General features: G+C 39.9%; 2 protein-coding genes across 3 annotated transcripts in view; one reads left to right on the top strand and one right to left on the bottom strand.

Annotated features, from left to right (window-relative positions):
* The window catches only part of LOC140348707 (solute carrier family 66 member 2), a 41090-nt gene extending 15779 nt beyond the window's left edge, over nt 1–25311 (bottom strand). The window contains exons 1-5 of the mRNA XM_072434760.1: nt 25048–25311; nt 24423–24487; nt 23317–23532; nt 22928–23061; nt 1433–1649 (exon numbers count right to left, since the gene is read on the bottom strand). Of these exons, the coding sequence (XP_072290861.1) occupies nt 1433–1649; nt 22928–23061; nt 23317–23525 (560 nt within the window). The 5' untranslated portion in view covers nt 23526–23532; nt 24423–24487; nt 25048–25311. The remainder of the gene's footprint in view (nt 1–1432; nt 1650–22927; nt 23062–23316; nt 23533–24422; nt 24488–25047) is intronic.
* A 96-nt stretch (nt 25312–25407) lies between these two features.
* hsbp1b (heat shock factor binding protein 1b) lies at nt 25408–27431 on the top strand. 2 transcript variants are annotated; one of them, XR_011924509.1, is made up of 5 exons: nt 25408–25580; nt 26033–26099; nt 26197–26320; nt 26426–26477; nt 27258–27431. XR_011924509.1 is itself a non-coding variant. In XM_072434764.1 (4 exons), exons 1-3 carry the CDS (start codon nt 25536–25538, stop codon nt 26316–26318), a joined length of 234 nt encoding a protein of 77 aa, XP_072290865.1. In that variant the 5' UTR covers nt 25408–25535; the 3' UTR covers nt 26319–26320; nt 26426–27431. The 2 variants fall into 2 exon arrangements, 1 of the variants encoding a protein (XP_072290865.1); XM_072434764.1 differs by having other exon boundaries at nt 26426–27431.
* The last annotated feature ends 396 nt before the right edge of the window (nt 27432–27827 follow it).

Here is a 27827-nt window from a genome sequence, read left to right as displayed (position 1 = left end):
AGGAGCCTTAGCCAAGGGTCAATTCCAGGTTTGGCTTCTGCTACATTCATTGTCTATTGCTATGCTATTTGCTAATGCTATTTGTCAATTGGACTGTATTGATTATTCAATGATGTCAAATGTATGTTATTTATGCCCATGAATGTTGTTTTATCATGATTATCCATGTTATGTTTTTCAGTGCACACGTTTTTCTTTGTATTTTGTGCCCGCAGGTTTTATCGACAATAAAGTAGTGTGAAAAGGCGATAAGAGAGAATGGAGGACATGCAGTAAATATTAGGAGCCAGGAATCAAACTCACGACACTGCGGCCGGCTGCACCTGGACCATAAAACCATATGCTGGTTTTTAGTGCACAAGTTTTGAAGTGTATTAGTTACGATTCTGGCCATAGAATGCATTAACTTGCTTCACTCCACCTCAAATTTTTGGCATGATCACGCCTCTTATTCAGACTTCCACGCGCTCAGCAGTTAAGCCAACGCTAGATGTCAGCAAATTAATGAATTAAATAAATCGTAGCAGTCAGATCACACTTGTAAGATAAATACATGAGCAAAACATCCTTAGATAAGATTAAAAATGAAAGCCTCCACTTTTGAACCTAGTTGCAAATGTAGTCTTATAGTCCATCTGCGACTCTGAAAGCCTGGCCACTCTCGGGTGCCATCACAATAAATCATTCATACTGATGGTTCACATACGCTGACAGTAGACGTTCAACAGAAACACTGCCAATAACATAGAGAAAGTGTAGAAATCTCTGAGCCTCCGCACTACTTTTCATCATAATATTAAAGTATCTTCGTCGCACGCCATTAAATGTGAAATGTGAACAATGACATGACTTTCGGGTCTACGAATACAACATTAATTTCAATACCAAAGTTATCAGAGGAAAGGCTCTGAATGAGCTTCATTTCATAACCATGTACATACCACGTCTGCTAATGGAGCACACTGCATTTGAGGCATCATTAAGTAAAGAGCAATACTGACACACACCCTGAAAACATATTTCAACACACAGAACACAGATTATGAACGTGGATCCCAAAAACAATCCAGAGGTCTGCGTTCATATGCCAAAGAACTTACATTTAAAGGTGGAGGGCAGTGGTTTTGTCACAATAATAAATACTAAATATACAAGCACATATATACCCCCGTATTGATTATTAAATTATTATATACAGTATCTTTCAACCAAAAAGTTGTACCAGTAGTTTATTCAAACACAAAGACATTGTCAGTTAAAAGGAGTGACGGTCACAAAGTTGTAATTGTACGGACCCAATCCTAAACAACAAAGGTTTGACACATCAAAACCTGGGAATTGCAATTTATACTGGCCACTGCCTTCAATCTGAAACTAAATAATGACATGAAATCCTCTGCTTTTTTGTTTGGTGCGTTTGAGAAGCTTGTACCTCATGCCCCTGGTGGAGTGGTTGGTGAAGTTCTGAAGAAGCTGCGGGAGGCCGAGCATGGCCTCAAACAGGAGAGCCAAGGACCCCAGGGCCTCCACAAAGACCGCAGAGTCCAGCAGCAGCAGAGTGACCACTGCACACAGCACCGTGAAGCCGAAACAGAACAGCAGGTAGTCCTCAAACAGGCTCCACTTCCAGAAGTAGTTCAAGTCCAGATCTGTCAGAGGGAGAAGTGAATTACAGGTCAAGAACTGTGTTTGTCCACTTGGCTTTGCACAGTATATTAGGCTTAAACCTTGGATGGGCCTTGTTTAAATGGTTTCTATTTGTATGCAAGTTATATTTATTTATACGATTTAAAACAGGGAACTTAAAAATGTACGTTCAAGAGTTTGTTTCACTGGTTGCGTAGGAAAAAATAAAGACAAAATATATATAAATGATCTAAAAAAGATACCTAAAATTAACCATCATACCTTTTTTTCTGTACACGTCATAACACACAACGAATCCACTGATTTCCAGTTGATTTCTGTCTGCCAATTTACGATACGTAACCATAAATGGGCACAAACTAGATTTTCTATTTAATTTGGCGGTAAATCAACATTTCTTAACATTAAGTACAGAGCAATGGGCATGTAATTGCGCCTTGAATGCTCAAAAGAATAAAGATCACTCAAACATGCATAAATAACACTAAATACGATTTAGATTTGAATATGACTAGAGCAAAGCGGTACAAAAGAACAAATTGTATATTTTTTGTATTTGCTTTTGAAGTACTTTTCAACAGGTGAGTATCTGGTAGATCCACACATGGAAATGAAAGAGTGACAAAGACAGATAGACTGAGTGTCATAAGGATTATACATGAGGAAGGAGGTGAGCGTTTCATTAGTGAGTGGGAATTCTGCAAAGCAAGCATTATTTTATCAATACATATACATAGATGAACGGTACAAAGATAAATAAGATTTGCCAGAGCTTTTACATTTGTATTACTTTGAAATAAGCCCGTCCAACTATACGTTTGGAAAGTTTATGGCTTTTAGTCCAAAGCTATCTCCTTGCTGACAGGCCTATTTTTCAGCCTAACCTTTTACAGCTTAAATGACTACAAAGACCAATGTCGTCTCAAGCTGCTGTGAGACCTTTGAAACATAAGACCGCATTCTATAGAAGAGGTGGACTGCTTCTAAAACAAGGCCATAGGATGTGGGATAAAATGTAGGCATTTCAGCTTATATAAATTGATCTGTAAGCAAAATCAAGTCTGGCAGTTAGTTCAAGCCATCATAGAGGGTTTCTAAACAAATATGTTGGCTCTGCTTCGTCAACCTTCCTGACAGTGCAAATCATCCCCTCAGCCAAGCATAAAGTGACATGATCAATGACGGCTCATTGCTTATGTATAACCGCAGAGTTAAAAGGGGCTGACGTCAGCAAAGAGGGGTGACAAACTAATAAGACATTAGTCAGCAGGGAACTCGGATGTGGCACTGCGTATGGGACTATCCAACCTCACTTTTTTGTAGATCTATTTGGTAAAAAAAAAAAAGTTAGAAAAGCAACGTATGAAATGGCTCGTAATAAACCAAAATGTTGAGTACTTGAACACTACATCCTTAAAAAAGCCAACTTTGATGCTATGTTTTGTTTGCTACAAGATAAATTGGAGCGCACTATGTTGGACCCCGGCTTTTAGATAGAGGGCTGTCTTCCCGTATTTTGGACGGGGTATTTTAAAATGTGGACGGGCATTTTCGAGTGCAGGGACGGCCATTTTATTAATAAATCTTAGAAAAAAGGGGAATATTACAGTGTTCTCGCTGAGGGGTTTTGGCCGGCGGGCCCCCGCCATGCTAGAAAGATACCGCCAGGTATTAAGATAACTGTGCAGCGGCGCACTACCCAAAAGATAGCACCAGGCTGAAAAAAATCTGCCAGGTTGAAAAACAAAGATAGTGTTTTTTATTCAAGTAACATACAACGCCATCATATAGTTAAGAAAGCCACACTCAATAACGTAGACAACTTCCATTCTGGTCCAAAATAAACCAGATCACCGGCCGTGCGAGCGCCGTAATGTAACTTTTCTGCTCGCGGCGGAGCACGGCGCTTGATAATATGGGAAGCCAATAAGATCACATTCCGCCACTTAGGAGCGCCGTCTGGCGTAAATTACGGCGCTCGTTTACGGCGCACGGCATAACGTCAGACGGTGTTAAAAGCGCCGCTCCTAAGTGGCGGAGTGTGATCATATTGGCTTTCCATAACGACCTTTTTATTTAAAAAATGTGTAAGTACTTTTTATTAGTCCGGAGAATGCCGAAGCCAGTCGTTTTTTTGCCTAGTCGGCCCCTGTAGGCTGTTTTTAAATCCTATCTAAACGCCTTGTTGGACCTTTAAGATAATTCCAAATTAGTGGATTTAATGTTATGCATAATTCATAGTGTGACAGCATACATTGGTGTATGAACATGTGTGTGAGTGGTTTCTTGATGTAAAGTGTAGAGGCAGAAATGTGCTATTATAAATGTCATCATGTAAAAATTGTTTACCACTTGACATTTGTTTACAGTAATGGCTTAGAGTGAATGAAAAATATAAAATATACAACGGTGGTGTTCTACATGTACTTTTGTACCATTCTTCTTTGCAGAGCCTCTCAAGCTCCATCCAGTTGGTTGGAGTAATTGTCAGATCTCCTCAGAGATGTTCAATTGGGTTAAAATCTGGGCTCTGACTGGGCCACTAAAAGACATTTACAGAGTTGTTCTGTAGCTCCTGTGTTCTCATGAAGATGAACCTTTGCCTCTGAGGTCCAGAGCGCTCTGCAGCAGGTTTTTAATCAAGGATGTCTCTGTACACTGCTGCATTCATCTTTCCGTTAATCCTGATTAGTGTCCAGGTTCCTGCCACCCCACCATGCTTCACTGTCGGGATGATACTGGCCAGGTGATGAGCGGTGCCAGTTTAACTCCAGACATGACACTTGCTATTCAAGAGTTCAATCTTTGTTTCGTCAGACCAGAGATGTTTGTTTCTCATTGTCTGAGAGTGCTTCAGGGGCCTCTGTGCAAACTCCAGGCGGCTGTCATGTGCCTTTTACTGAGGAGTGGCTTCTGTGTGGCCACTCTTCCATACAGGTCTGATTGGTGGAATGCTAGAGATGGTTGTTCTTCTGGAAGTTCTCCTCTCTCCACAGAGATGCAGGAGATCTGTCCAGTCCAGTGTCATAAATGAGTGAGAGTGACCATCAGGTTCTTTGTCACCTCGCTGACCACTCTAGGAAGAGTTTTGGTGGTTCCAAACTTTTTCCATATATGGATGATGGAGGCCTCTGTGCTCAGAACCTTCAATGCTGCAGACATTTTTCTGTACCCTTCCACAGGTCTGTGCCTTGACAATCCCGTCTCGGAGGTCTACAGACCGTTCCTTGGACTTCATTGTTTTTGTTTTTTATAACATTTGCAAAGAATGCTAACAACCTTCTAGAATTTTAAGGCAAATAATTAATTGAATCCATTTTGGAATAAGGTTATTACAATACAAAAAAAGTGATGCACTGTAAAACACACTTGATAGTTGAACAAACAGATGCCCTGCTCCAGCCCTAAACAGCGTGACACATGGGTTGCTTTCATTACACTCCAGCAGGCTGCATCTGCTACTGCAACCTGGAACTAACCAGAGACAGACATCTTGCAGCTCGCTGTGGCATGTTTATGGCTAATGTGATTAATTACTTTATTAGATAGAGCCGCACAAAGAGACATGACCAGCTGACCATATGTAAAGTAGAAACAAGGAGAAACACACTATTGACTGTTGCCACATGACTTCCTGTATGCTTGTCCTTTAACCGCACGGAAAGAAAATGGCAAAGAATTATGGAATAATAATGAAAAATAATAGCAGAGGCCATCCTTAGCATAAGGGTTTAGAAAAAGTTCTATTTAGGGAAGAATAATTTCACTAATTTCACTAAGAATTTCAGGTAGCGACAAAAGCAAAAAGTTCTGTTATACAGTCATAGCTTCTGAAAATTTAAATATACAAATAAAACTATAGTAAAAATATTAAAGTGTAGTCATTTGGACACGGTTTTTCAGAGGTTGATTCAACCCACACAGAAAAAAACATACACTTCTACAAGAGAGTGCCAAACAATGTTTAAAGCCACTAAAAACATCACTAGAAAAAATCCTGCGAAAACCTGTTTTATATAAAAATAAATGGGTATGACCTCTTGGTGTTCCCATGGCTTTTTCAGATAAATATATAATGCAGCCTTACCAAAACAAACCACACTGACAAATAAAGTTATTTCCACAGTAAGCACTAATTAGCCTTTCCCATTCTAGCTCTAAATGTTCAATTTACTTTCCTGTCTTTTTTCACCAATCTATTTTTATCTCAACATTCTTGAGCTTTTACCTGTATGATTGAAGTAAACGGAAATCATGAAAAGCTATGCACTCTCATAAATCACCCCGTCTACTTCGACTTGCTTTACTCCCCGTTTGTCAGACACGTCAACGCCTATAAACATCCTTCCTTGCCATCATAGACGAAAAGGTGTCTCGACCTTTCCACGCAGCGTCTTGTCTGGTGTGATTTGAGGGCTGGCAATATCACTTCAAAGACCCCAGACACCAGAGAGTGTCTTTGTTTACACAATTCAGTTATAGAGGTGGCAGTGAAGGTGCCCCAGACAGGCCCGACAAGCACTCGCAGCTAACACATTACACGTCCTTCGAAGACCTACTTTTGCTTGTGTGGCATTTTAGACAAGGTGATTTCAGCTCATACAGTAGTCAACTTTTTATATTTTGTTTGATGGTGTAACGTTTCTTCCACATCACATGGATTTTGGGTCATACATATATCTGTGATGTAAATTCAGTAACAATAAGGGCTGCGATTGAAAGAAAATTGCTTCTAGTGCCATCAATTATCAAATCTGTTGTTCATTATTTCATTGAATCAATATGGCACAACTACTCAATTTACTCACTGCAACTTTACTAACTTTGTGAGTTTCATTCTGGGTGATTAGTTCAATTAAAATAGCCTAAAGGACTCAAACATCTGAAAAATTGTTCAGAATTCAGATGGCTGTTTGCACATTTGTGAGAGGTGTAAAACTGCCAAGTCTGGGTTTTAGCACTCTCAGAATACAGACGGATGGATGACCCGTGAAGTGAAGTCTACCTTGAGTCTAGTAGATAGACTAAAACTCCCAGAAGCACCACACGCTGCAGCCTGGAGTCCAAACCAGACAAAAGATGCCAATTGAGTCTGACAGTTGTAGCGCTGGTAGGTGGCCTGACTTAGCACTGTTAGTTTGAGAGCCCACTCAGCCGTGCAGTGTGTGAGGGCTGCTGTTTGACAGCTTTGCTACATCTACTCAGGTCGGCCATGATGAGGTCCATGCACTGCAGCCCTGCTCCGTCACTACGCTCAACCCTTCACAAGCTGTTCTTTTACAGTTCATGGCCACGGCTTGGAAAAGTGTTGACAGGATAGACACCCCGGAAACTCCTCTAATACTGCCTGTTGACTTTTAATTAGAACTGGTGGTGCCCGGTCATTTGGACACACAGGGAACCACTGAACAAATCCCAGCCTCATTTCAGAGATACAGATAAAGACATAAAAGAGAAGTATGCAAATAAAATCCTTTCAGTCATATGAACAGCTAAACAAAATAGTTTTAGTCTAGATTTGAACATTGCGTAGAAGCCTGTCTCACATCTTCGGGAAGACTGTTCCAGATTTTAGCTGGAGATGAAAATGTACTTTAGTGCTGCGTCAAATTACAAGAAAGTATAATTAAAAACCCTTTATAATCGGAACTGGCAGGTCAAGCTGACATGTTTCAACACACCAGGGATTACATAAAACTATATCTAGGTGTGGCATGAGCGTGGACCCACCAACAGCAGTCACAAGACAGGAACGAGACAGGGCAAAGGCAGAACACAACACAGGTGTTAAACACCAGCGGCACCTTTTGATTGTACTTTGTCATGCGCCTCACACTTTTTTGTAGTGCCTTGGTTGCAGTGTTTTTGCCGTTTAGTCCGTGTTCCAAATCCTTTGTTTTTGTTTTTCTACTTTCAAAGTTCAACTCAGCCCTGGAACTACTGGGATCAGAACACATTTTGTTTTCATTGTCACATCATCCAGCTAAGAGAATAAACCCACAATTTACATCAAATACAATATTCTGAATATCAACAAAATAGACAAAGTTTCAAGCTAAGTTTTCTGCATTATCAATTTCATTTCACACTCACTGCCCCATGTCCTGCTGTTTTATCTCCAGAGGGATGGGAATTTAGAGGCAATGCTGCTAAATGTCAGGCTGAACTAACACTCGTGCCTTCTGCACAAGACGCCCATCTGTTTCAAAGGTTACATTTGGTAACAAAGAGCCACCTTTGCCATATGTGGTAAGGGTACTGCTTTTAGAAGTTTATGCCTCACAGCTGATGCATCACTTCAAATGTACCTTACTAGAATACAACAATGAATTAGCAACGTTTATTTTGATAGTAAAAGCACAAGAACAGCAGAATGTATCCATCTATCCATCTATCGATATAGATATATATATATATATATACTGTATATAGAGAGATAGAGATGAGATATGGATAGATGTATAGATATAATATTTTTCCTCTGCAGAAGTGTGTTAAAGACAGATTTGACCTTGCATAAAACTCCTGAGCATATTTCCATCTTTGCTGTGTATGTTTGCTGCGTATGTTTGAATGTTTTTCTCTCTAATGAGCTGCACTGGCATCAATAACTGTTTATTGACCCCACAACCTTTGTTGTTTACTAATGGGGTGCACATATGTAAACATGTCTCCCTGTGTAACAACCTTTCATGCATATGATAATGAGGTCCATATGAATTTACACACAAGAGAAAATAGTATGAAATGCTCTCTGGTGGGGTAGTGCTTTAAGGCACTTTGGCATTGTGGGTTCGCTTCCCAACCACAACTGTTTGCCGAATGTCTCTAGCCTTTCTCTCTCCATTTAACATTACAATATCCTATCCAATAAAGCCTTAGGGGCAGTAACACAATGAAAAAATACTTTATTCTTATGCTCATTTTGAACTAGTCTATGCTGATGTTTAGTGAGTTTAAGTGTGATGCAGTAACCCACACCATAAATTACAAAGATATTTTTTTTAAACATACAAAACAAGTAAACTCCAAGTAAACTCATCAGATTCCATCATATTTCCTTAACATTAGACTTCATTCCTTAACGCCTTGAACATGAACAAACTACAGTAGTCCAGTAGCAAAGCCATCTGGAGGCAACTCTCACAAAGAAACAAGAACACTTGAAAGAAAGATGTCAGTGCCTAGAAAACCGAACACTCGATTCAAACGACAATATAAAAATACAAGTATTGGCTACAAAACAAATCTGTATGGGGACTAAGAAAATTATGTGTGAATCCAGATTAGGATTTAATCTCAGAAGTGGAGAGAAACAATGCTCAATTATATTGAGGTGAGACCAACTTGCTCACTATAAGAATTACTCTTGATTCTGTTCATTTGTTATAATATTAAAATCACATTGATTTGTTTTGAGGCTCCATGGAGAGAGTACTTTGTCTTCAACACAGCAATACTTTGCTAGCCTGATTTTTTTGTACTTGGGATAGTTTGTGTCTGTGTGCGTTTGGCAAATTGAACAATGATGAGATATTGTATACAGGGATGGACTTTAGGATACTAAAGGCTTATAATGTCTGTGACTAGCTGGCCCCTGTCCAGGGTGTTCCCTGCCTAAGGCCCAAAGTCACTGGGATAGACTCCAGTCACTCACTTTTCTTTTTTTTTTTTTTTTTTAAATAGGGCTAGTTTGGAATTATGTTATTTTTTTTGTAAATTTTAAGTGTAATTTTAACCAAATATAGGTCAAATATGCAGATTTTTTTTATTCAATAATGTAATAATATATAATGGAGTATTTAACTGCTCAACGTAATTTTCTGCAAACACTTTGTATTGTTTGCAGAAGTCTGAACCTATTCCCCACTTTCTTCAGGCATTCAAGAATAATATTTATTCACCAGGATGGTTTTAACTAGAATGCTAACAGTGCACTTTCTGGTTCGTTGAGAATAAAAACAATATTCTATTAGATGCAAACATCACACAGCTATCTCATTTTTGCCAGAGCTGCTTTTTCTATATATCTGTACTGGGGTAAAACTAATTCTACTTTATTACATGAAAACATTGGGTATACAGTGAACCCTCGCTATAACGCGGTTCACTTTTCACGGTCTCGCTGCTTCGCGGATTTTCATCATGCATTGTGTTCTGCATTCTGATTGGCTAAACAGTCTCTCCGCGTCTTCTCTACCTGTGTGTCAATAACGTTATGGATTAATATGTACACGTATGTAAAACCGCTTGCCAAATTGAAGTTTGCGAGGCCGGTGAGAGCGCGCGTGTGAGCTTCAATGTTTTATGGAGTATTTCATTGTATAATAACTGTAAAAAAATAAAGGTTTCTACTTCGCGGATTTCGCCTATTGCGGGTTCGTTTTGGAACGTAACTCCCGCGATAAACGAGGGTTCACTGTACTCCTTTTAAGATAGTCGTCTATTATTATAACAGTCAGCTCAAATACAAAATCAATTGTGCAAGTACTGTATATTCCACCTGCCTTTCCTGAAAGAACACAACATACAAGTCACTATAGTTGGTATGTCAAGTCTCGACAGAAGAAAACAGTTCCACTTCACTGACAGTTCTAGGATACAGTGGCCGTACTATTCATCCCAACTGCCTTTTAACATTCACTCAAGCCCCACTGCTTTGGGCCACTGGTGTTTCTGACAGCGGCCTGCACAGTCTGGTGCTGAGAGATAAATGTGTGTCAGCAGAAGCATCCCGGCCAGGTGCACTAAGGAGCTCTGTGCAAAACTCATGCACTTGTTCTAACCAAAGAGCATTCAGGCCATGCCAAGTCAGATCTGAGGAGGGCAAATACTTTACTTATAATGTGCTGAACTTTTTTTTATTTTTTTTTATTTTAACTGTTATAACCCTCATAAAAAAATGTGTGTTTAATTTACGCTGTTTACGAGGTCCTCTCTCCCGGAGCCTCACAAAAACATAGGTAGAGATCCAAATGTCTCCTGTGCTGTTTTTTTAAGTCCATAAATCATTGCCACAATCATTCTGAGCATTTCTGTCATCCCATTGCATTCATTACAACTGCTGACGTAAGCATATCAGGGGAAAGATAGCTGGTGTTTATTTTCCCATGGATAATTCCCACTGCAGCTAGTAGGAGAAGGAAACCCAACACTAATCCTGATGAGGGTACGCCAGATCGGTAAAAAAGTAGAGTGTGGTTTTCAATGCGTACATCACATTACATTCTTAAACATGAGATGCCAAAGTAGAATGTACTTGTGCATGTTTAAAGGTCAATAACAATACAAATAATGCAGTATGTGTCCTTTATATTCTTAGACTTGCCAATTTTCCTACATTACGTCAGGCCCACCAGCTACCTGGACAACTCACTAACAAGAAAGAGATAGTCAGTGGTACTAATACTGCTTGATCACTGGATGAACTCATGAAGAGAAACCATCTTCAACCAGTACATATGACAATTTCAATTACAACTTTACAAAGCATTCATAGTTTTCAAAGACAGCATATAAATCGGTAATAATCCCTCCCACCAGGATCAGAACAAAGGCTGACACAGCATGAGCAGATTTAGATGAGCAATACATTTCTGCTGTGTTTCTTTGTTTCGTCTCTGTCCGACTGCGATGTGGAAGCGCTCGTCGACAGGCTGAACTGTGCTGGGACTGGGAATTCTGGTTTGATAACAGCGTCACAGCAGCGCACAGACACGGAGCTGACAGCAGCAAGAAAGACTGCCTCCTCACATTGAGCTTCTATCTGTAGTTGTGGCTGTGTACGTTTAAAAAGAAGGGCTTGACTTTGTACTCTCAGGGAGGGGAATATGTAGGCTTATGTGGGTGCTGTCTGATTATTTATGTAATTGCTTTAAATTAGTAGGTCCTTGTTATTCCATAGTTTATACAAAACTGGTAGACTCAAAAATGGGATAAAAATGGGATATCTGTTAAATAAATATACAATAATTTGAGCTGACATGTAAGACAAGTAAAAAGAAAACTAATGGAGGTAGCTGTGGCTGTTTATGGTTGATTTAATGGTTATATTTAAATAGAATAACATATTTTTGCAAGTTGAATATTCATTTTTGAAAGAAATAGAGCTATTACTCCTAGTTTTGTAAATCACATTAGCAACTTTCATTCAAGGTCATGTGTGATTCGTGCATCTTTGTTCATAATGCTCTGTAAAGAAAAGTACAGTATTCATGTAAAGGTCACATCCATTTTGCTATGAATGGCCGAGTAAAACAGAGGTGCTTCTGGTTGTCTTCGAAAAGATAAGGCACAAAGGGAGTGTTGCGCTGCAGTGACCTTGGAAGAGAGAAGAGGGAAAGGAGGGATAGAAAAGGTGAAGCATCAGCACTCTATTCTTCTGGAGACATGGAGGGGGCATTTCTGCGGCTTCCGAGTGACTTTGGATGGATGAGAACAGATTATGTGTCGTGTTACCATCATGATTATTTGAACCATTGCTTCTTTTTTTAATTTTCTTTTTTCTCCTTATTCAAGTCAGAAATAAAATGAAACTGTACTTTTTACAAGTCTTAATTATGAACATAAATCTGTGCAATCATCATGCATCCAGGAGTGATCTATTGTAGAAAGTGGCTGGAGAAGAAATGGTTTGAAAGCGATGCAAACGAGGCAATTTTGGTGAAAAAGAAAATCCCACTTGGAACAAAAATGATGGTTTAAGCCAGGTATCATTATTATTACTTGCCGAATGTTTACAGCAGTGTCTTTTCACCTTGCACAAGTGAGGAAACAAGCCAATTAAATGCTAATCGCAGTGTCGTAGCATCAGACAGTTCAGCAAATGCGACCACACTTGGGCCCACATTGCACAAGGGTCCTAAACTTGCACTTGGGCCCTGCACGTCCCCCTACAGCCGAGAGAGAGCGATTGTGTTTCTATGTACCTGTCGTTATTAACACTGTGGACAGGCTTTTTGTAAGAATACTGTCGTCTGTCATTTTGTATTTTGTATTTTTTATCTTTATTTATTTTTCCCCTCCATCCCTTGTTGGGAAATGGGGGGTTTTGTCTATAGGAGTTTTTGTTTATAAGAGGTTTTGTATATAAGAGTTCTTCTATTGAGAGAGTTTTTAAACTTCCTATAAGTTATCTGTTCTTTTCCTCTGTAACTACCTGCGTTGCAACAATGAAATTTCCCCATGTGTGGACAATAAAGGATTATCTTATCTTATCTTATCTATTTTATCCCCTGAAAGACAGTCGCTGAGGGCAGGACCTCGTTAATTCAAAGTAAAATACCTCAATACATTTTAGAACACACAAAATGCAGCTTGAAAACAAAAAAATGCAGTAGCTTTGGACTATGTTCCGAGTCTGAGTCATCTGGTTGACCTTGCCGTTTTCTGCGTTTACTCTTCTCTATTAATAGGTTGAATAAACTCTGTTAATGAGTGTCATCTGAACAAGGGCTGAATGGGAAGTGCAGGTTGTTAGCTGTAATAGACAGAACAGCGTAAGTTAAGCCTGTGCGTGCATGAAGGTGATCTGCCTCAATAATAACCCTGTAGTCGATGAGCGCTTCAGGGGTTGAGATAAGGACACAACAGCATTGGGCACCACAGGGCTTTAAAATATTTAATACAACCCTTTGTTCAGACACATTATCAACCAGAGGCCTCCATCCGATACAGATAAGCGCGGGTTGAATCAAATATAATGACGAGCAGACAAAGCGAGAAAGGCAGGGCTTTTGTTGGATCTGTAACTGCTTTGTGTGTGTGCCATAGCAAAGCCTCCCCCAAACAAACAATGTCACCTTCACGGCGCAGAGTCAACAAACAAAACCGCTCCACATAAGGTTAACGTGCAAATTTACAGTGACACAAAATACAAATAAATAACAAACCAGTACCACAATGCAAATTAGATGCAATTACCGTACTTTTCGGGCTATACATTGCTCCTGAATAAAAGTAGAGAACACGAAATTTACGAAGAAAACAGAACTTGCCGCACCTGTCAATAAAGCCGCAAGTGCCCAGTAACATGAGATGTTTACACATACTAACGGTGGTGATGCAAAATAGATTTTCAAAGTTAGGGGCCAGGGGGGCTCCCCCAGCAATTTCAGGGGTCCACAAGCACGCGCGGCATCGCGGCGTCATAAGAACAAGATAAATGTGTTGTTTTAAACCTCGTTATTAGCATGTAAAACAATTTAAAGTACTTTTATCTTTTATTTGATATGAAGAGCACAAATACTGAATCATATAAACCAGAGATCATGATCTTTAAAACTGTTTAATAATTTAATATAATAATGTTTCTTAGATACAAAATAAATACTGTTTACAGCATTTGACACAAGGAGATCTTGTGGAATATATAAAATCACAGCCTACAAAATAAACTACTAACATATATACATTGCCCCGATGCTAACAACTCCAAAGAGCGGGGCCCTTGGGGCCCTTGGGGCCCTTGGATACTTCCAAATTGACACAGCTTTTGTTGCAAACAACTTTAAAAACACTGAATTGTGGACTGGGTAGATTGACGCCCGCCAACCTGGATATCACGTTTGGTTTGGGGCAAAATTGGACCGGGCATTTCCGAGTACATCCGAACAAGACCGAACGCAGTGGCCAATCAGGTGCCCGCTTTCATTGAAATTAGATCACGGACACCGCTCAGCCAATGAGAAGCGAGAAAACTGCGAAGTGGGCATGTCTGTCAAAACGAAACTTAAGAGATGAAAATGCCCCGAATATGTCCAAATGACTAGTTAAATCTTGATATATTTCGAGGAATTTAGATACAGGGGCACGGCGGAGATTTGACTGCTTACGGGCCCCGGGCCCCCGTCTATTTTTGCATTAACTGAATTACGATAAATAGCCAACTCAAAAAATGAAAAGAAGAGATTGTTGAAGATGTATCATTTAAATATTGAAAGCAGGGACATTCTGGAGAAGCCTGCAGAGGTGGTTTGGGCTTTCACTTCCAGTTGTGGAAGAAATACTCAATTACAGTAAAGATACCAATTATGCATCCATCCATACTTTTGTATTTAGTTACTTTCTGCCACTGTTTGTTTTATACACTTCCATAGATGCCCAAGGTGAAGACCTGCTTTTATTGCTCCGGCAGCTGTCCCCACGACATGCTGCAGAAGGAATAAAAAACAATACAGTAAACAAACACAACTGTTGCTGGAAGTTGCATCATTGGGCTACTTGTTTACCAGGGCAAAAATGGCCTCTGACAGTTTATAGTTCTGGCTGTTCAATTATTAACGGTCCACTGTAACTTATCGGGTGAGGGCTCACCACCTGCTTGTCTCCATGGAGATGTTATTGCATTGCCTGGAATGTTCCATAGTATTGAATTATCGATCTTCTATTTCTATGCAGATAAGCAGAAGACAACATCCAGCCAAGTAACTGATCAGATCTGTGGAGTCATTTTCGGCAAAAATAAAATCTAAAATGATGTAACTTTGCCAGCAAGATGATTTCTCACGATTTTGGTGAGTTCACAAAGTCTAAAAGAATCCATCTCGTTAGGTTCCTGCTGATTCGTTTGCAGCCCGTAGCAGTGGTTTAACGGGCCACTCACATGCCATTTACAGACGGGACTGTGACCAATCACAGAGCAGCAATGTAGTTTTGGCGATAGGCAAAACAACCCGAAACAAACATGGTGGCGCCGATAGCCGTAATTTGGCCTAAAAAATGTAAAAAGGAAAATACTATATATATACTATATATATATACTAATATATTGTTGTACAATAACATGCTTCTTCCGCTGTTGTGATGCTTCGACCAATCAACGCCAAGCATTTTTAACAATTCAACGGCTTTCATCGAGACACTGTCGGTATTGTTTCATGTGAAGAACTCGATTCAGAGTGAGACACAGATCCATCTGGCATGAGCAAGGTTATAAATTATGCTACATTGTGGACGATTCAAGCAAAACATTTATATCTCCATAGTGACAAGCAGCTGGCCGACCCTCCACCAGAAAGGTTTCATAGTGTACCTTTAAGTGAGACTATACAAATTGGGTGACCAGACCAGACCAGACATACTGGAACTGAGTTAGTAAAGTCTAGTAGTTTCTCATAGAGGGCCAGGGCCCAGCGCACATCTTCATCTTCTAATTAGGACATGGGAATGAACTTCCAAGCACAGCTGCATTATACAACAGCTTAAACATTTGCACAGAGTAAAAACTAAGAAAAACTTAACTGAACAACTTATAATCAACATATGAGTCTCCAGTGACTATTCTTCCAAAGCGAATGCAATAAGTTAAAAGAGTTTGGGTAGTTTTAATGAGTTACTCAAGGGCTTTGAAATGTTTGCCTTTATCAAATTCTCTATGATGAGCTTATGATCAATGTTGTTGTTGTTGTTGTTGTTGTTGTTGTTGTTGTTGTTGTTGTTGTTGTTGTTTTATGGCGGTTGGCATCCAAGCTACAGGTCAGACTAATCTTTCAGTTTAATGAGCTAAAACTACAAAGTATGTACTCTATAACTCCTTGATGCTGTAGCAAAGCAAGGAATCTACAATAGTTGGCAATGCTTAGAAAAGACGGGGGAACCGATATAAAATCCAATTCAATATCCAATGGACTGAAAAAGGCACCCCTTTTTGTCAATATATTCAGTATAATGCTTGTATTTTGGAGTACATTAATGGAAATGAGTTGATAGTGGACGTTAACATTAAAAAGTACACTAGATGCTCTATTGCAAATGGTCTTGTTGGAAAAAGGGTTAAATTCACTGGCGGAGAAAATGAAGTATGAAGCGCTGCTAAACTAATGGGAGCTTTTTTTCTCACAGCAGATTTGGAGCTTGCCAAACTGGAAAAAGCACAGGTGTTACAAACATTAGTGCTATAGCTATAATGAAGTGACAGAGGAACCCGTGCCAGTATATTCAAGCAAAGCTGTTAAATGGAATCCTGCCATTAGTCGGACTGTTCACACCTGTCCCCCTTTTTGTCTATGATATTATTATGACCTCATAGCTAAGAGACAGGAGACAGGTTAGAGGCCGTAAACATGCACCATGGAAAGCCTCAAGGGCTCCATCCGATATGGTTTAATAAGCCTTTTCCTTATCATTGACACGGACGTGCAACATCCTCTGCATGACAAGGACCGTCCAAATTGACCGAGGCCATCCCAACACGTCATCAAAAAGGTCTCAAAAGGCTAAGCAGGAACGGGCCTGGTTAGTGCTTGAATGAGAGACCACTGGAACGCCAGGTCCCACAGGGGAACGGTACTGCAGATTGTCCTTATATTCTTGGGCAAGACACTTCACCCACTTGGCCTCCAGTGTCTCATAAGTATGCGGGTGGAAAGAGAAATAAGCCCATGCCTACAATCCAGTGTGTTTACAGTATCATGTTTGTCCCTTGACATGCCCTGTACAAATTTACAAATTAAAATAGACACATCAGCAAATCATTTTCTCAATCATCTGCATGAATAAACTCAACTTGTACGTATAAAGTGTAACTGTTTAGAGCCACTTCTGCCCATTTGATGTTATTTTGATGCAATCCTGTGCACATTTGCTTAAGATTTATTGAGATGAAACTTAACCCACTTGGCTATTTTGCATATTGTGTGCAAGACGGAACAGAACAGGCTTGACAGAGTAAAAGAACAGCCTTTAGTGGAATAGTTGCTCTTTCTGTGACAAGGACTGTGCTGTGTGGGGAGTCTGGATCAAAGTCATGTGCTTATATCGAGGTGTTTCATGGTTCGGTGACTTGTGTTATGTATTTCTTGTTGTGATGGAAACATGAATAGTAAAGATTAAAAGGTTGAAATAATTATCATTAATATCAGTCAGCAGAGGAGGATGCATGCGCTTTTTGTAGTTTTCACTGAACAGCTGTCGTTCCCTTCTTGGTCTTAGTGTTGACCTCATGATGTAGCTCTCAAAGGCTAAGAGAGAGAAGGAAGCCCAATTTTGGATGGAGCCAATGTCTGTTTTTTAGGTGGTTTCACTCTGTTGGCTACCACACCTTACCTTGCACACTATGAGAATACATATTGTCCTTCTCTTGTTGTTGTGATCGGATTCTAACTCACCAGTGTGACGGATTTTAGACAATCACTGGGCAGCATTGTGGAAATAAACCAAAACAAACAAGCATACCACTCAAGGATAAATATCTTGACCAGGGCTGAAACGATTAATCGAGTAAATCGAGTATATTGAGTAAATCAGGTAAATTGAGGAATTACATTAAAAAAAAGCTTTGATTATTATTTGATTGCCTCGATGATTCGTTTAATTAACTTATTTATCTGCATGAATCTGTGACGCGTGGAGTACACAGAACAACTTGTGGCACTTTCGTTCCACACAGAGCTTGTTCCACGCAGACCTGCAGCAACTAAAGCACAACAGAGGAGAAAGCGCCATATTTAAAACAGAAAGTCCATGATGACGGGCGAAGACACAGAGGCTAAAGTGAAAGGCACAAGGAACTAATGCTGCAGAATGACTGCAGCACAAAACACCAGGTCTCACCAGCCTCACTAACAAAGTTTTACAAACAAGTTTCTTATTTTAAGTTACTGGTATGTAACATGAAACGCAAAGTAATTCATAGCTACTGTAATTGTTTACGAACGTAGTCTGGTGACAAGTGAATTATTCCTTTGTATATATTCTAACAGAACGATTTGGACTGATGAAGTGAAATGACCTCCTCATCCCCCACCGCCCCTCCCGAGCTCTCCGATCCTCCTCCTCTCTCACCCTGACTGCACCAACATCCCGACTCAAAACTTTTGGCGACAGAGCATTCTCCCGAACAGCACCCCGACTCTGGAACTCCCTCCCCCAACCTGTCCGCCACTCTCCCTCACTCACAACATTCAAATCCCGCCTAAAAACATACCTCTTCACCCAAGCCTATGACCTCCCCTACCCCTAGCCTCCTCTACCCCATTGCCTACTCTTCTACCCCCTGTTACATCCCCATCTTTTTCTCTCTACTTCTTCTGTCTTGTTCATTTTATCTGTATATTAATGTGTATTGTACGTGTTGTCCCCCCCTGTCTGTAAATACCCCCCCTTTTTTATATATGTTCAGCGTCTTTGGGTCACTGAAAAGCGCTATATAAATAAAGGTTATTATTATTATTATTAAATTTTGCCGTTTTGGGGACATACTTTTTTGAAATTAAGAATAACATGCGTTATTTTAAGCAGAAACTCCATATTTGTTGTTTGTTTATTAGTATGAACAATAAAATATATATATGCTTTTAAAAATGGTTTACGGAATGTAAAAAATTATCCGATCTTCATCCGAGGATGTGTGAGATGAGCACGCAGCACAGACATATCATGTTGGCCTTGATGGTCATGAAGCCCAAGAGGTCACATCTGATGATGATTTTTCTGTCCCGAATGCTCTAATCAATAGAATAGCTGTAGCTTGAACAAAGAGAAAGAGGCAAGAGACATTCAAGGGTTGAAATCAAACCCACGACACCACGGCAGCAGAGACCACAGCAACGTCCCAATCCACTGCACATTTCTGATATTTTGCAACCCTAGACATTAACATTGTATAATCTGTCACTCACCAAATACTTCTGAATATAGTTTGTTTTCTTTGAAAGAGAAAACAAGAATACTTTGAAACCAGTGAAATTAACCTGGAATGTCCCCATTGTGGGACAAATAAAGGTCATCTTATCTTCAATTAGGACCTGGGCATTCTTCCCCCTTTAAATAATTCCCAGCATGCTTCTAACGTCTACTCAGCCTCACCTCTGTCAGAGAGGTTATCTTGTACAAATTGAAAAGGCTTTCTGCTGTTGAGTGGCCATGTTTTTTAAGGATGACCCAGGGTCAATACTGACTATCAAGAAGCCCATCATTTCCTCTCTTCACACCGTCTCACACAAAGGATGCTCAATAGAGAAGGGGCAACAAGCTTTCTGTCAAACAGGGCTGCCTATTGAAATGTCTGCTGAGGAATGTGTTTAAAGAGTCTTCAAGAAATTCAAGAAAGAGTAAATAGAAATCATGCACAGAGAGTAGGGGTAGATGCAGAAGTAATACAAAGTCACCAATGGAGGGCACTGCTTTGTCACAGATTTTTTTTAATGTTCTATTTATTTTTGCAGTAGTTAAAACTCAAGCACTGTCCTTTTACTCAAGCCTCAAGGTATATACTTTAAAGCAGCTCTGCTTGTGTACAAGTCTCTCCATGGCCTAGCACCAAAGTACATCTCAGACATCTCAGACTCCTGCTGGTGCCAGAGTCAGGACTAAACATGGACCGGCCTCCTGCTGGTGCCAGAGTCAGGACTAAACATGCACCGGCCTCCTGCTGGTGCCAGAGTCAGGACTAAACATGGACCGGCCTCCTGCTGGTGCCAGAGTCAGGACTAAACATGGACCGGCCTCCTGCTGGTGCCAGAGTCAGGACTAAACATGGACCGGCCTCCTGCTGGTGCCAGAGTCAGGACTAAACATGGACCGGCCTTCTGCTGGTGCCAGAGTCAGGACTAAACATGGACAGGCCTCCTGCTGGTGCCAGAGTCAGGACTAAACATGGACCAGCCTCCTGCTGGTGCCAGAGTCAGGACTAAACATGGACTGGCCTCCTGCTGGTACCGGAGTCAGGACTAAACAAGGACCGGCCTCCTGCTGGTGCCAGAGTCAGGACTAAACAAGGACCGGCCTCCTGCTGGTGCCAGAGTCAGGACTAAACATGGACCAGCCTCCTGCTGGTGCCAGAGTCAGGACTAAACATGGACCGGCCTCCTGCTGGTGCCAGAGTCAGGACTAAACAAGGACCGGCCTCCTGCTGGTGCCAGAGTCAGGACTAAACATGGACCGGCCTCCTGCTGGTGCCAGAGTCAGGACTAAACATGGGGAATCTGTGTTTCAGTTTTATACAGCTAAAATCTGGAACCGTGTGAGACAGGCCCCTAATCTAGCAACGTTAAAATCTAAAAACAGCTCTGTTCAGCTGTGCATGTGATTGAAAGGATTTCATTTGCACTCTACTCTTATAAAGTACATTTTAAAGTTAAGGTACAGTTTATTGTCCCCATAGGGAAATTTGTCCACTGCATTTGACCCATCCTTCAATGCCCATCTCCAGATCTTTGTGCTAGCTTTGGTCAGAACTACCGTAGCTGGAAGATTTTTACCTATGGTGCATATTTTGGGTTTTATCTATGTTTTTGTCTATCTATCTGTCTATCTTTTTTTTTATTGTAGAATGGACTGTACACTTATGATTATGGTAATTGTAAATTAGTTTTACTCGATGGACTCCAGCTTTTTACACAATGGCGAGGAGGTTATGTCAGGCATATTGTTGAACATTCAAACTCGTTTGGGGCGCAGTACATTTTCATAGTTCGAGTTATTTCTATTTTAGCTGCAGCACGAGGGACACTGAGCCTGGGGCCAGATTTGTCTTTGAAAAAGAGTCCCTCTCACTGGACCCCATCAGCCTCTCAATCCCTGTGTCATTGGGTCTGGACTGTTCCTATGGTACCCTGGAGCCCCGCTGGAAGTCACTGCAAAGTCACAGCTCTGAGTCAGCTCTGCGAGAGGTTCCAATGGAACCAGAAGGCCTCCAGTTTTAGACTTCAGAAAAGCCTACGTTCTCTTTTGCAAAGCCAGACTATCATCTCACAACCTAATGACAGTTTTATAAAACATTAAAATGTATGTCTTTAAATACATAAAATTGTCTTAGTATAGAAAATGATGTGATGCATTAAAAGGTACTTTAATATTTTGATGCCCCGCCTTTGGAATAAAAGTTAAATTCAGCTGCAGCTCAATAATGATAATGAAGGTGAGTTGGTAAGAAAATGTAATTATGCTCTAATTATGTTGATTTCCTCTTGGCTTTAAATTATTAGTTATTAACCTTTCTTAACACAATAATTCATTGAGATCGAGACCTCTTTTTCAAGGCTGAACTACACCTTTAAATTAATAAAAAATAAAATATGCATTGGGGAAAAACTTGCACTTTCAGCATTTATGAGAATACATTAGTGCAGGCATTACCTAAAAGACCTGAAGGTCAGACAGTATGCTAAATATTATGCGACAAACAGAACAAAAAAGGTAATACATCCCTCTGCTCTTTCAGGGTTTTGTTCCTTCCTACAGCACAGGCCAACAAGAATCCATAAGCTTGGATGTATTTTATGAAAGCAAATGTGTGTATTGTTTGAACAGTTGTTTGCAGTAAGAATATATCCTTGCTGACCCTTGTATGACACACGCGGCCTTGGCACTCTCTTTTGAAAACACAAAAAGGGAATAGGGACAAGAGAAGATGAGGCGAACATAGATGAAACAAAAGCATAATCACCAGATGAAAGTCTGTGAGAAGAGCGGTCAATGGTTTAACCAAAGGGTTTCGGAAATCAAAAGGGATTCTTGCTGTGAAGAAAAGAGGAAAGCGCTACAGCAAAGATTCCAAAACTAGTTAAATATTCAGAATTCATGCCAACATGTGTCTTGGGGAGAAGCAACTACTTAACATAGAAATAACCCTGTTCTTGGAGGGGCGAAGGGAAGAGTGTTGGGGGCATTTGGGACGGATGCTTTTGATGATCTATTTTAGTCCGGACCCTCCTAGCCCCTGCACACATGATACCCCACAGTGAAACTGGACCTCCAGCCTGGTCTTGTGGGACAGGGGTGTGCGCCAGGAGAAAACACCTTGTGATAAACACGAATTCTAACTCAGTGTCATCGATGCTTGATTAAAAGCTGCAGAATAAAATGTGCAGAAGAGCATACTTCATCCACTTTTGTGTGTTTAAGAAGCCTTGGTTGAGGATTGCATTGGAAAGAGGCAAAGGGAAGCAAACTCATTGAGATAAAAAAAAAAAAAGTTGTGTTTTTTGGTCAGTACATACATGAGTGATGAAAAATTAAAAACTAAGAATTTAACATTGGTCATTAATATGGAGTGTGTAACAGGAAAAAGTCATGAAACGCATAAATAACAAGAAAGACAAACTTCAAATAAACTGATGGATGAATGAGCAATTGTGCGCCAAAACTAATATATTTACTTTTATTTTTCATCATTTCATACATCTGTAAATGAATCTTAGTAACAGAAGCAAACTGTAGGACCTAGTCAAGTGATAGCTGACTACAACAATGGCTCCCCCTTATGGTAATAGTTGAGAGTTGGCATTTAACAAACGGGTGTTAGTATAGGGTTGGACTGCTGCATTGAGAGGCACAATACCTGAAAGTCTGTGCTGTTTGGTGCTCACTCGGTTGGTGTTTTGGACGGTGCAGCAGAGGTGGAGCATCGCGAACATGGTCAGGATCAGCACAACGCTTTGAAGGAGCAAGGTCAACTCAAACTGCTTTCCAATCCTACCATAGACACATGTGAAAAGAAGATGTTGAATAAGAAGTTTAAGCACCAAGAAAGCATAGACCACAGTTTAGAAATTTACAGATCAAGTCTTTTTTACTAAACATCTTTTCGCAACAACACAACCGCTTAGGAAAGGTGAATACAGCCATTGCTCTTTGCACATTGGTGTGAGTGCAAACGGCAAGTGGTTTTGAGTGTCTTATTATATTTGAGATAGCATAATGTTTAAATATACAAGTGCATTTCCTCACCAGAAAAAAATGCGCAGGATGTTGGCAACGAGGAGCACCAGACACACTCGGGTGGAGAAGCCCTCGGAGTTGCTGGACCTCTGGATCTCCTGATACTGCGGCGCATAAGGCAGAGCTCCACCAAACACCATGAGACAGGATGCTAACCAAGACAAAAGAGTCCAGGAGGCCTCCACGTCCTCCTCCTGCAAGCCCACTCCAGCATCCATCGCTCGTCTGTGAGGGGAGGACTTCAAGGTCAAACTTTTGGAAACTTAAAATATACATGAATGGCTCAATATTATGCCAAAATGACTTTTAATCATGTTTAAATTATTTCTTCCTATATGGTTAAGTTATTAGGGGACGTTAGGTTTGATTCACAGATGTTTGGGTCATTCAGAATATTTTGTCAGTTTCCCCCTTTAAAGCTCAAAATGATGGTAAATAAGGGTTAATACATGTGTTAAATAGTTTAAAGCCGTAATTACCATGTAAGATTCCAGCCAAAAATGAAACAAAACCACAAGCCTTTATTTTATGATGAATGAATGAAACCGATATCTAACTTGACCTGCAACTTGGCCAGGTGAAGGGCATGTCACCTGCTTGTATCCATGGAGATGTTATTGCTTTGCCTCGAATGTTTGACAGTATGGCATAAAACGAATTATCGCCATGGAGTATATTCAAAAGTTTGGCTTTAACATTTGATCAGAATGTAGTAAGTCATTAAAAATAGGTTACCTTCTTAAAAAGTATGATAAGAAAATGGCCATGAAATTACCGGAAGTATGGGCCCTGTGGGTGGGGAGTGTCACTGTCAACCACAAGTCTCATCAAGCTCAGATAACAAGCCCAAACTGGCAACTTCAGCTTAAACTTTGCCCAGAGACTACAGTAGAACATTAGCTTTGCAGCTAAAACTAGCACATTTACAGAAGTATTTTCAAACAACACTCAAATAAATAAAACTAAACCCAGGTCTGTGTTTAATGTAACTTATAGGAACCACTGACATCTACTATTTAAACTGTATGTTTGCACTATGTTTTAAATATCACACAATTACTGTAACATTATATTATACTAGCCGATGGATAATAACTGCCACGTTAAACGCTCACCTGTTTGTGCTTTTGCCTCTGGGCTGGTCTTGTATATTGTGTTATGTACACATTACAGACATGGCCTGCGAATTAAAACAAGAACACAAGACAGTGATTTTGGTAATGAGTTATTATTATTTTGTTCTTGACAAAATGCTGAACGTATTAAAAGTCATATGACAAGTCAGCTACTGCAGCTCAACTTTCCAGAGGCAGTTCTGTCTGTCCAGACACACTACACCAACAGGCTTTACAAAGACATTTCTTATCACAGATTTGAGATTTGGCCGATAAAAAGTGCATTAAAACTACATGTCCCATGACGAATATGTGGTGTACTCACTAATATAAGACATACATTGCAGAGTACATTATAACATAACTATGTGGGGTTGGGCTGCACAACCAAAACTTGCACACGATGTGCTTCGAGTCTAGAGTTACAACACAAAAGGTTATAACCCAGTTATACATAAGTTAGTTTGTGTAGTTCCTTAAACAAGTATATTAGTTTGAGGAAGAAAGAAAATCTAAAGTTAACAAGAATAGGCTGTTATGTTAACAAGGTTTTGTTTAGTTCAGAAAATCTACATGTTTGATAAGTTTTACACACACATATTGCTTACATTTTCAATCTACTCACCTGCATGTTTTCCCTTAAAAAGTGTGGCTCATAGTATCTTGTGTCTTCCCTGTCAGACTCAACTTTCAAATCCCAACATCATGTTCTTAGAAAATCCTTGCAGCAGCAGCAGGATTCTCACGCACGGATCTCACACACACATAAGGAACGTAACAAAGTTTCAGCTAAAGCTAACGCTAACGCTAATGTTGACGCAGTTTACTCCGCACAACAACAACAACAACTACAACATCAAAGCGACCATGTGTAACGAGAGAATATCAGCATCCAAGATTCTACAGCGTTAAACTGCAGTCCACCGCTCTTTACCTCCAGAACTCAACAACCCACAATGCTTTGCGCTGCTGCCGCCTCAGATCTCGTGAAATCTCGTGTTGCGGACCAGCTGACCCAAAGCTCAGAACCAGCGGCTACATTTTGTTTTCAAGCTCGGTGGTTAAATCTTGGACTTACATTCCTTACAACAAGTCGTATAATAGTTGAAAGAAATGGCCGAGACTGATCCCAAGTCTGTGCAGGACCTAACCAATGTGGTGAGTCGATTCTTGACACTAGCAACCTTAGCTTTTGCTGCAGTGGATGCTAGGCTAAAAGCGGGCTAGCTTGTAAATGTTCTGTTTTTTTTTTAGCCAAATTTGTTTTTTGTTTTGTAAACTTGCATCATTGCACTGTACAAGACGACACACTGGGGTCAAGTAATTGGGTTAGTTATTTTGAAACGAGCAGGCATCTCTTCGACTAGTTTAAATAGAAAGAATTAAGTGATCGATATCTGACGTTTGCCACTTGACGTTAATTGTTTAATGGTTGTCATGGATACGTATGCCAAAAGTGTTTAATCCACTGAAGTCACCAAAGCATGTTCACCAATGCCATCAGCTTGTATGCTGCTAGTCCCAATGCTTTTCAGAATAGTTACATATTTACTCTGAGTCAGAGAAGCTTGATATTTCACTTGACAGTAAGATTGTTTCTTCTCTTGTAGGTTCAGACTCTGCTGCAACAAATGCAAGACAAGTTCCAGACTATGTCAGACCAGATCATTGGAAGGAATATCCTTACTGGCTGTTGCTTGTCTGTGATATCATTATTGCTGTACCTGTAAAACATGTTTTAATTTCATTGTAAAATGTGCCTTAACGTTCATACTTGATGAGATGAGTACCCGCATCGATGACTTGGAGAAAAACATTGCTGATCTGATGACACAAGCGGGAGTTGAAGAGATCGAAGGAACACCAGAAAAACCTAAGGAGGGTCAAGGCTCATGAAGGTTACAAATGAAAACATTGTTTGTCTTTCAGCATTTGGACACCAACATTCTCCTTGAGGGGGAGATGTAAATGGCATTATACTTGATACTTTATTTTTTTCACAGGCTCCTTGGAAAGGGATATGAAGTCCTATTTGGAAGCCACAACTTTTCCTCAGTGAGAAGAGTTCTAATGATTTGATGTGTTTTTGTGTGAAATGCTTTTATATATTGAATATTGTGTGAAATTGTTACGGTTATGTAATGACTTGAGATGAACACTTGTAGATTGTGATGATGCCCTTCTTTATCTAGTGCTGGGTCAGCAGGTAGTTTATTACCATCCTTTAGTATTTAATTAAACATGGACATGGAAATATAGATTTGTTCATGACACTGATTTAACAAACCATGTCCCTATTTCACTTTGCAAGTTAAATGTACCCCGCGTTTAATTCCTAACTTTACTATACTTGGACTGGGCTAAACTGAGTTTTGTTTCAGAAAATGGATTTGTTCACCTTAACTTAAGCTGAAGAGAAAATCCACTATTGATGGAGCCCAGAAACCGTGGTAATGAATAGGTTATATTCAGGTTTAGTATTATGGGATGTGAAATTATGGTCAGAGTAATCAGAATAGTGAATACAATTGTCACTTTTATTTAGACACGTCAAGTTGTTCAATTGAACACAAAATTGCGGTGCTCAAAATAAAGTAGGTTTTAGTCTTTTTTACTTTTGCAATAAAAGTTTATCCATTTGCATGGCATCAAACTAAAATTAATTTTTCACTTTCTTAAATTTAGTTTATAAAAGTTTTTTGGATTCATTCCATATTTAACTGCTCAGTAAGTCTAAATGCGGACGTGAATTGTCTAAACAGAACGCTGACTCTGCGCCACAGTTCAGTTACATTTAACTCTGAAACTGAAAACTCTGACTTGATCTCTTTTCAGGGTTTGTGCTAAACCTGCTTCTTGAAACAGGACCAGTCTCAAACTCTACATCTTAATTAATACTCTACAAACAAGGATATTCCCATGTAATATTGCAATGTCTAGCTTTCCAAAAGTTCCATGAACAGGATTTGCTACAGTTCTGTATCACATTAAAAGGATAATATTTGGTCACTTGGTCTCATTTCTATTCTCTTGGTATGCATGGTTTTAGTGACTAAATATTGTGTGTTTATCTGTCAAATCTACTCGGGAGCGACGCACACGGCAGCCAATTGCAAAGCTTGATTATCGTGCCATGTTAGTGTTCCTACATCCAAGTCACCTCCAGTTGATTGGCAGGTGTTCAAATACTCCAACGTAAAAATTATTGGAAATTTATACAATGCTATTTTCGGATTGTTAGATGGTCTCACAATGGAAACGCACCTAATGAAAGTTTCAGGCCCCTCCATTTCTAAGCGGGAGAACTTCTGGTGCCTCTGTTTAAAATACTTATTTTCCTCACTGTAATTTACTCTTCACAGCCTGTAAAATGCGGTTTAATAACGAAACGCTTGAACATAAAAA

The sequence above is a fragment of the Eucyclogobius newberryi genome, unplaced genomic scaffold (genome assembly GCF_026437365.1).
Source record: "Eucyclogobius newberryi isolate DKJ021-1_F unplaced genomic scaffold, fEucNew1.0.hap1 SCAF_7, whole genome shotgun sequence".
Classification (NCBI taxonomy): Eukaryota; Metazoa; Chordata; class Actinopteri; order Gobiiformes; family Gobiidae; genus Eucyclogobius; species Eucyclogobius newberryi.
The sequence above is the reverse complement of the archived record's forward strand: the minus strand, read 5'-3'. Positions and strand labels throughout refer to the sequence as shown.

Bases quoted from the DNA above. Each gene is read 5' to 3' on its own strand.
- hsbp1b (XM_072434764.1), top strand. From the start codon at position 25,536: ATGGCCGAGACTGATCCCAAGTCTGTGCAGGACCTAACCAATGTG. The intron at 25,581-26,032 runs GTGAGTCGATTC...CTTCTCTTGTAG, and splicing joins TGCAGGACCTAACCAATGTG to GTTCAGACTCTGCTGCAACA. The intron at 26,100-26,196 runs ATATCCTTACTG...TAACGTTCATAC, and splicing joins AGACCAGATCATTGGAAGGA to TTGATGAGATGAGTACCCGC.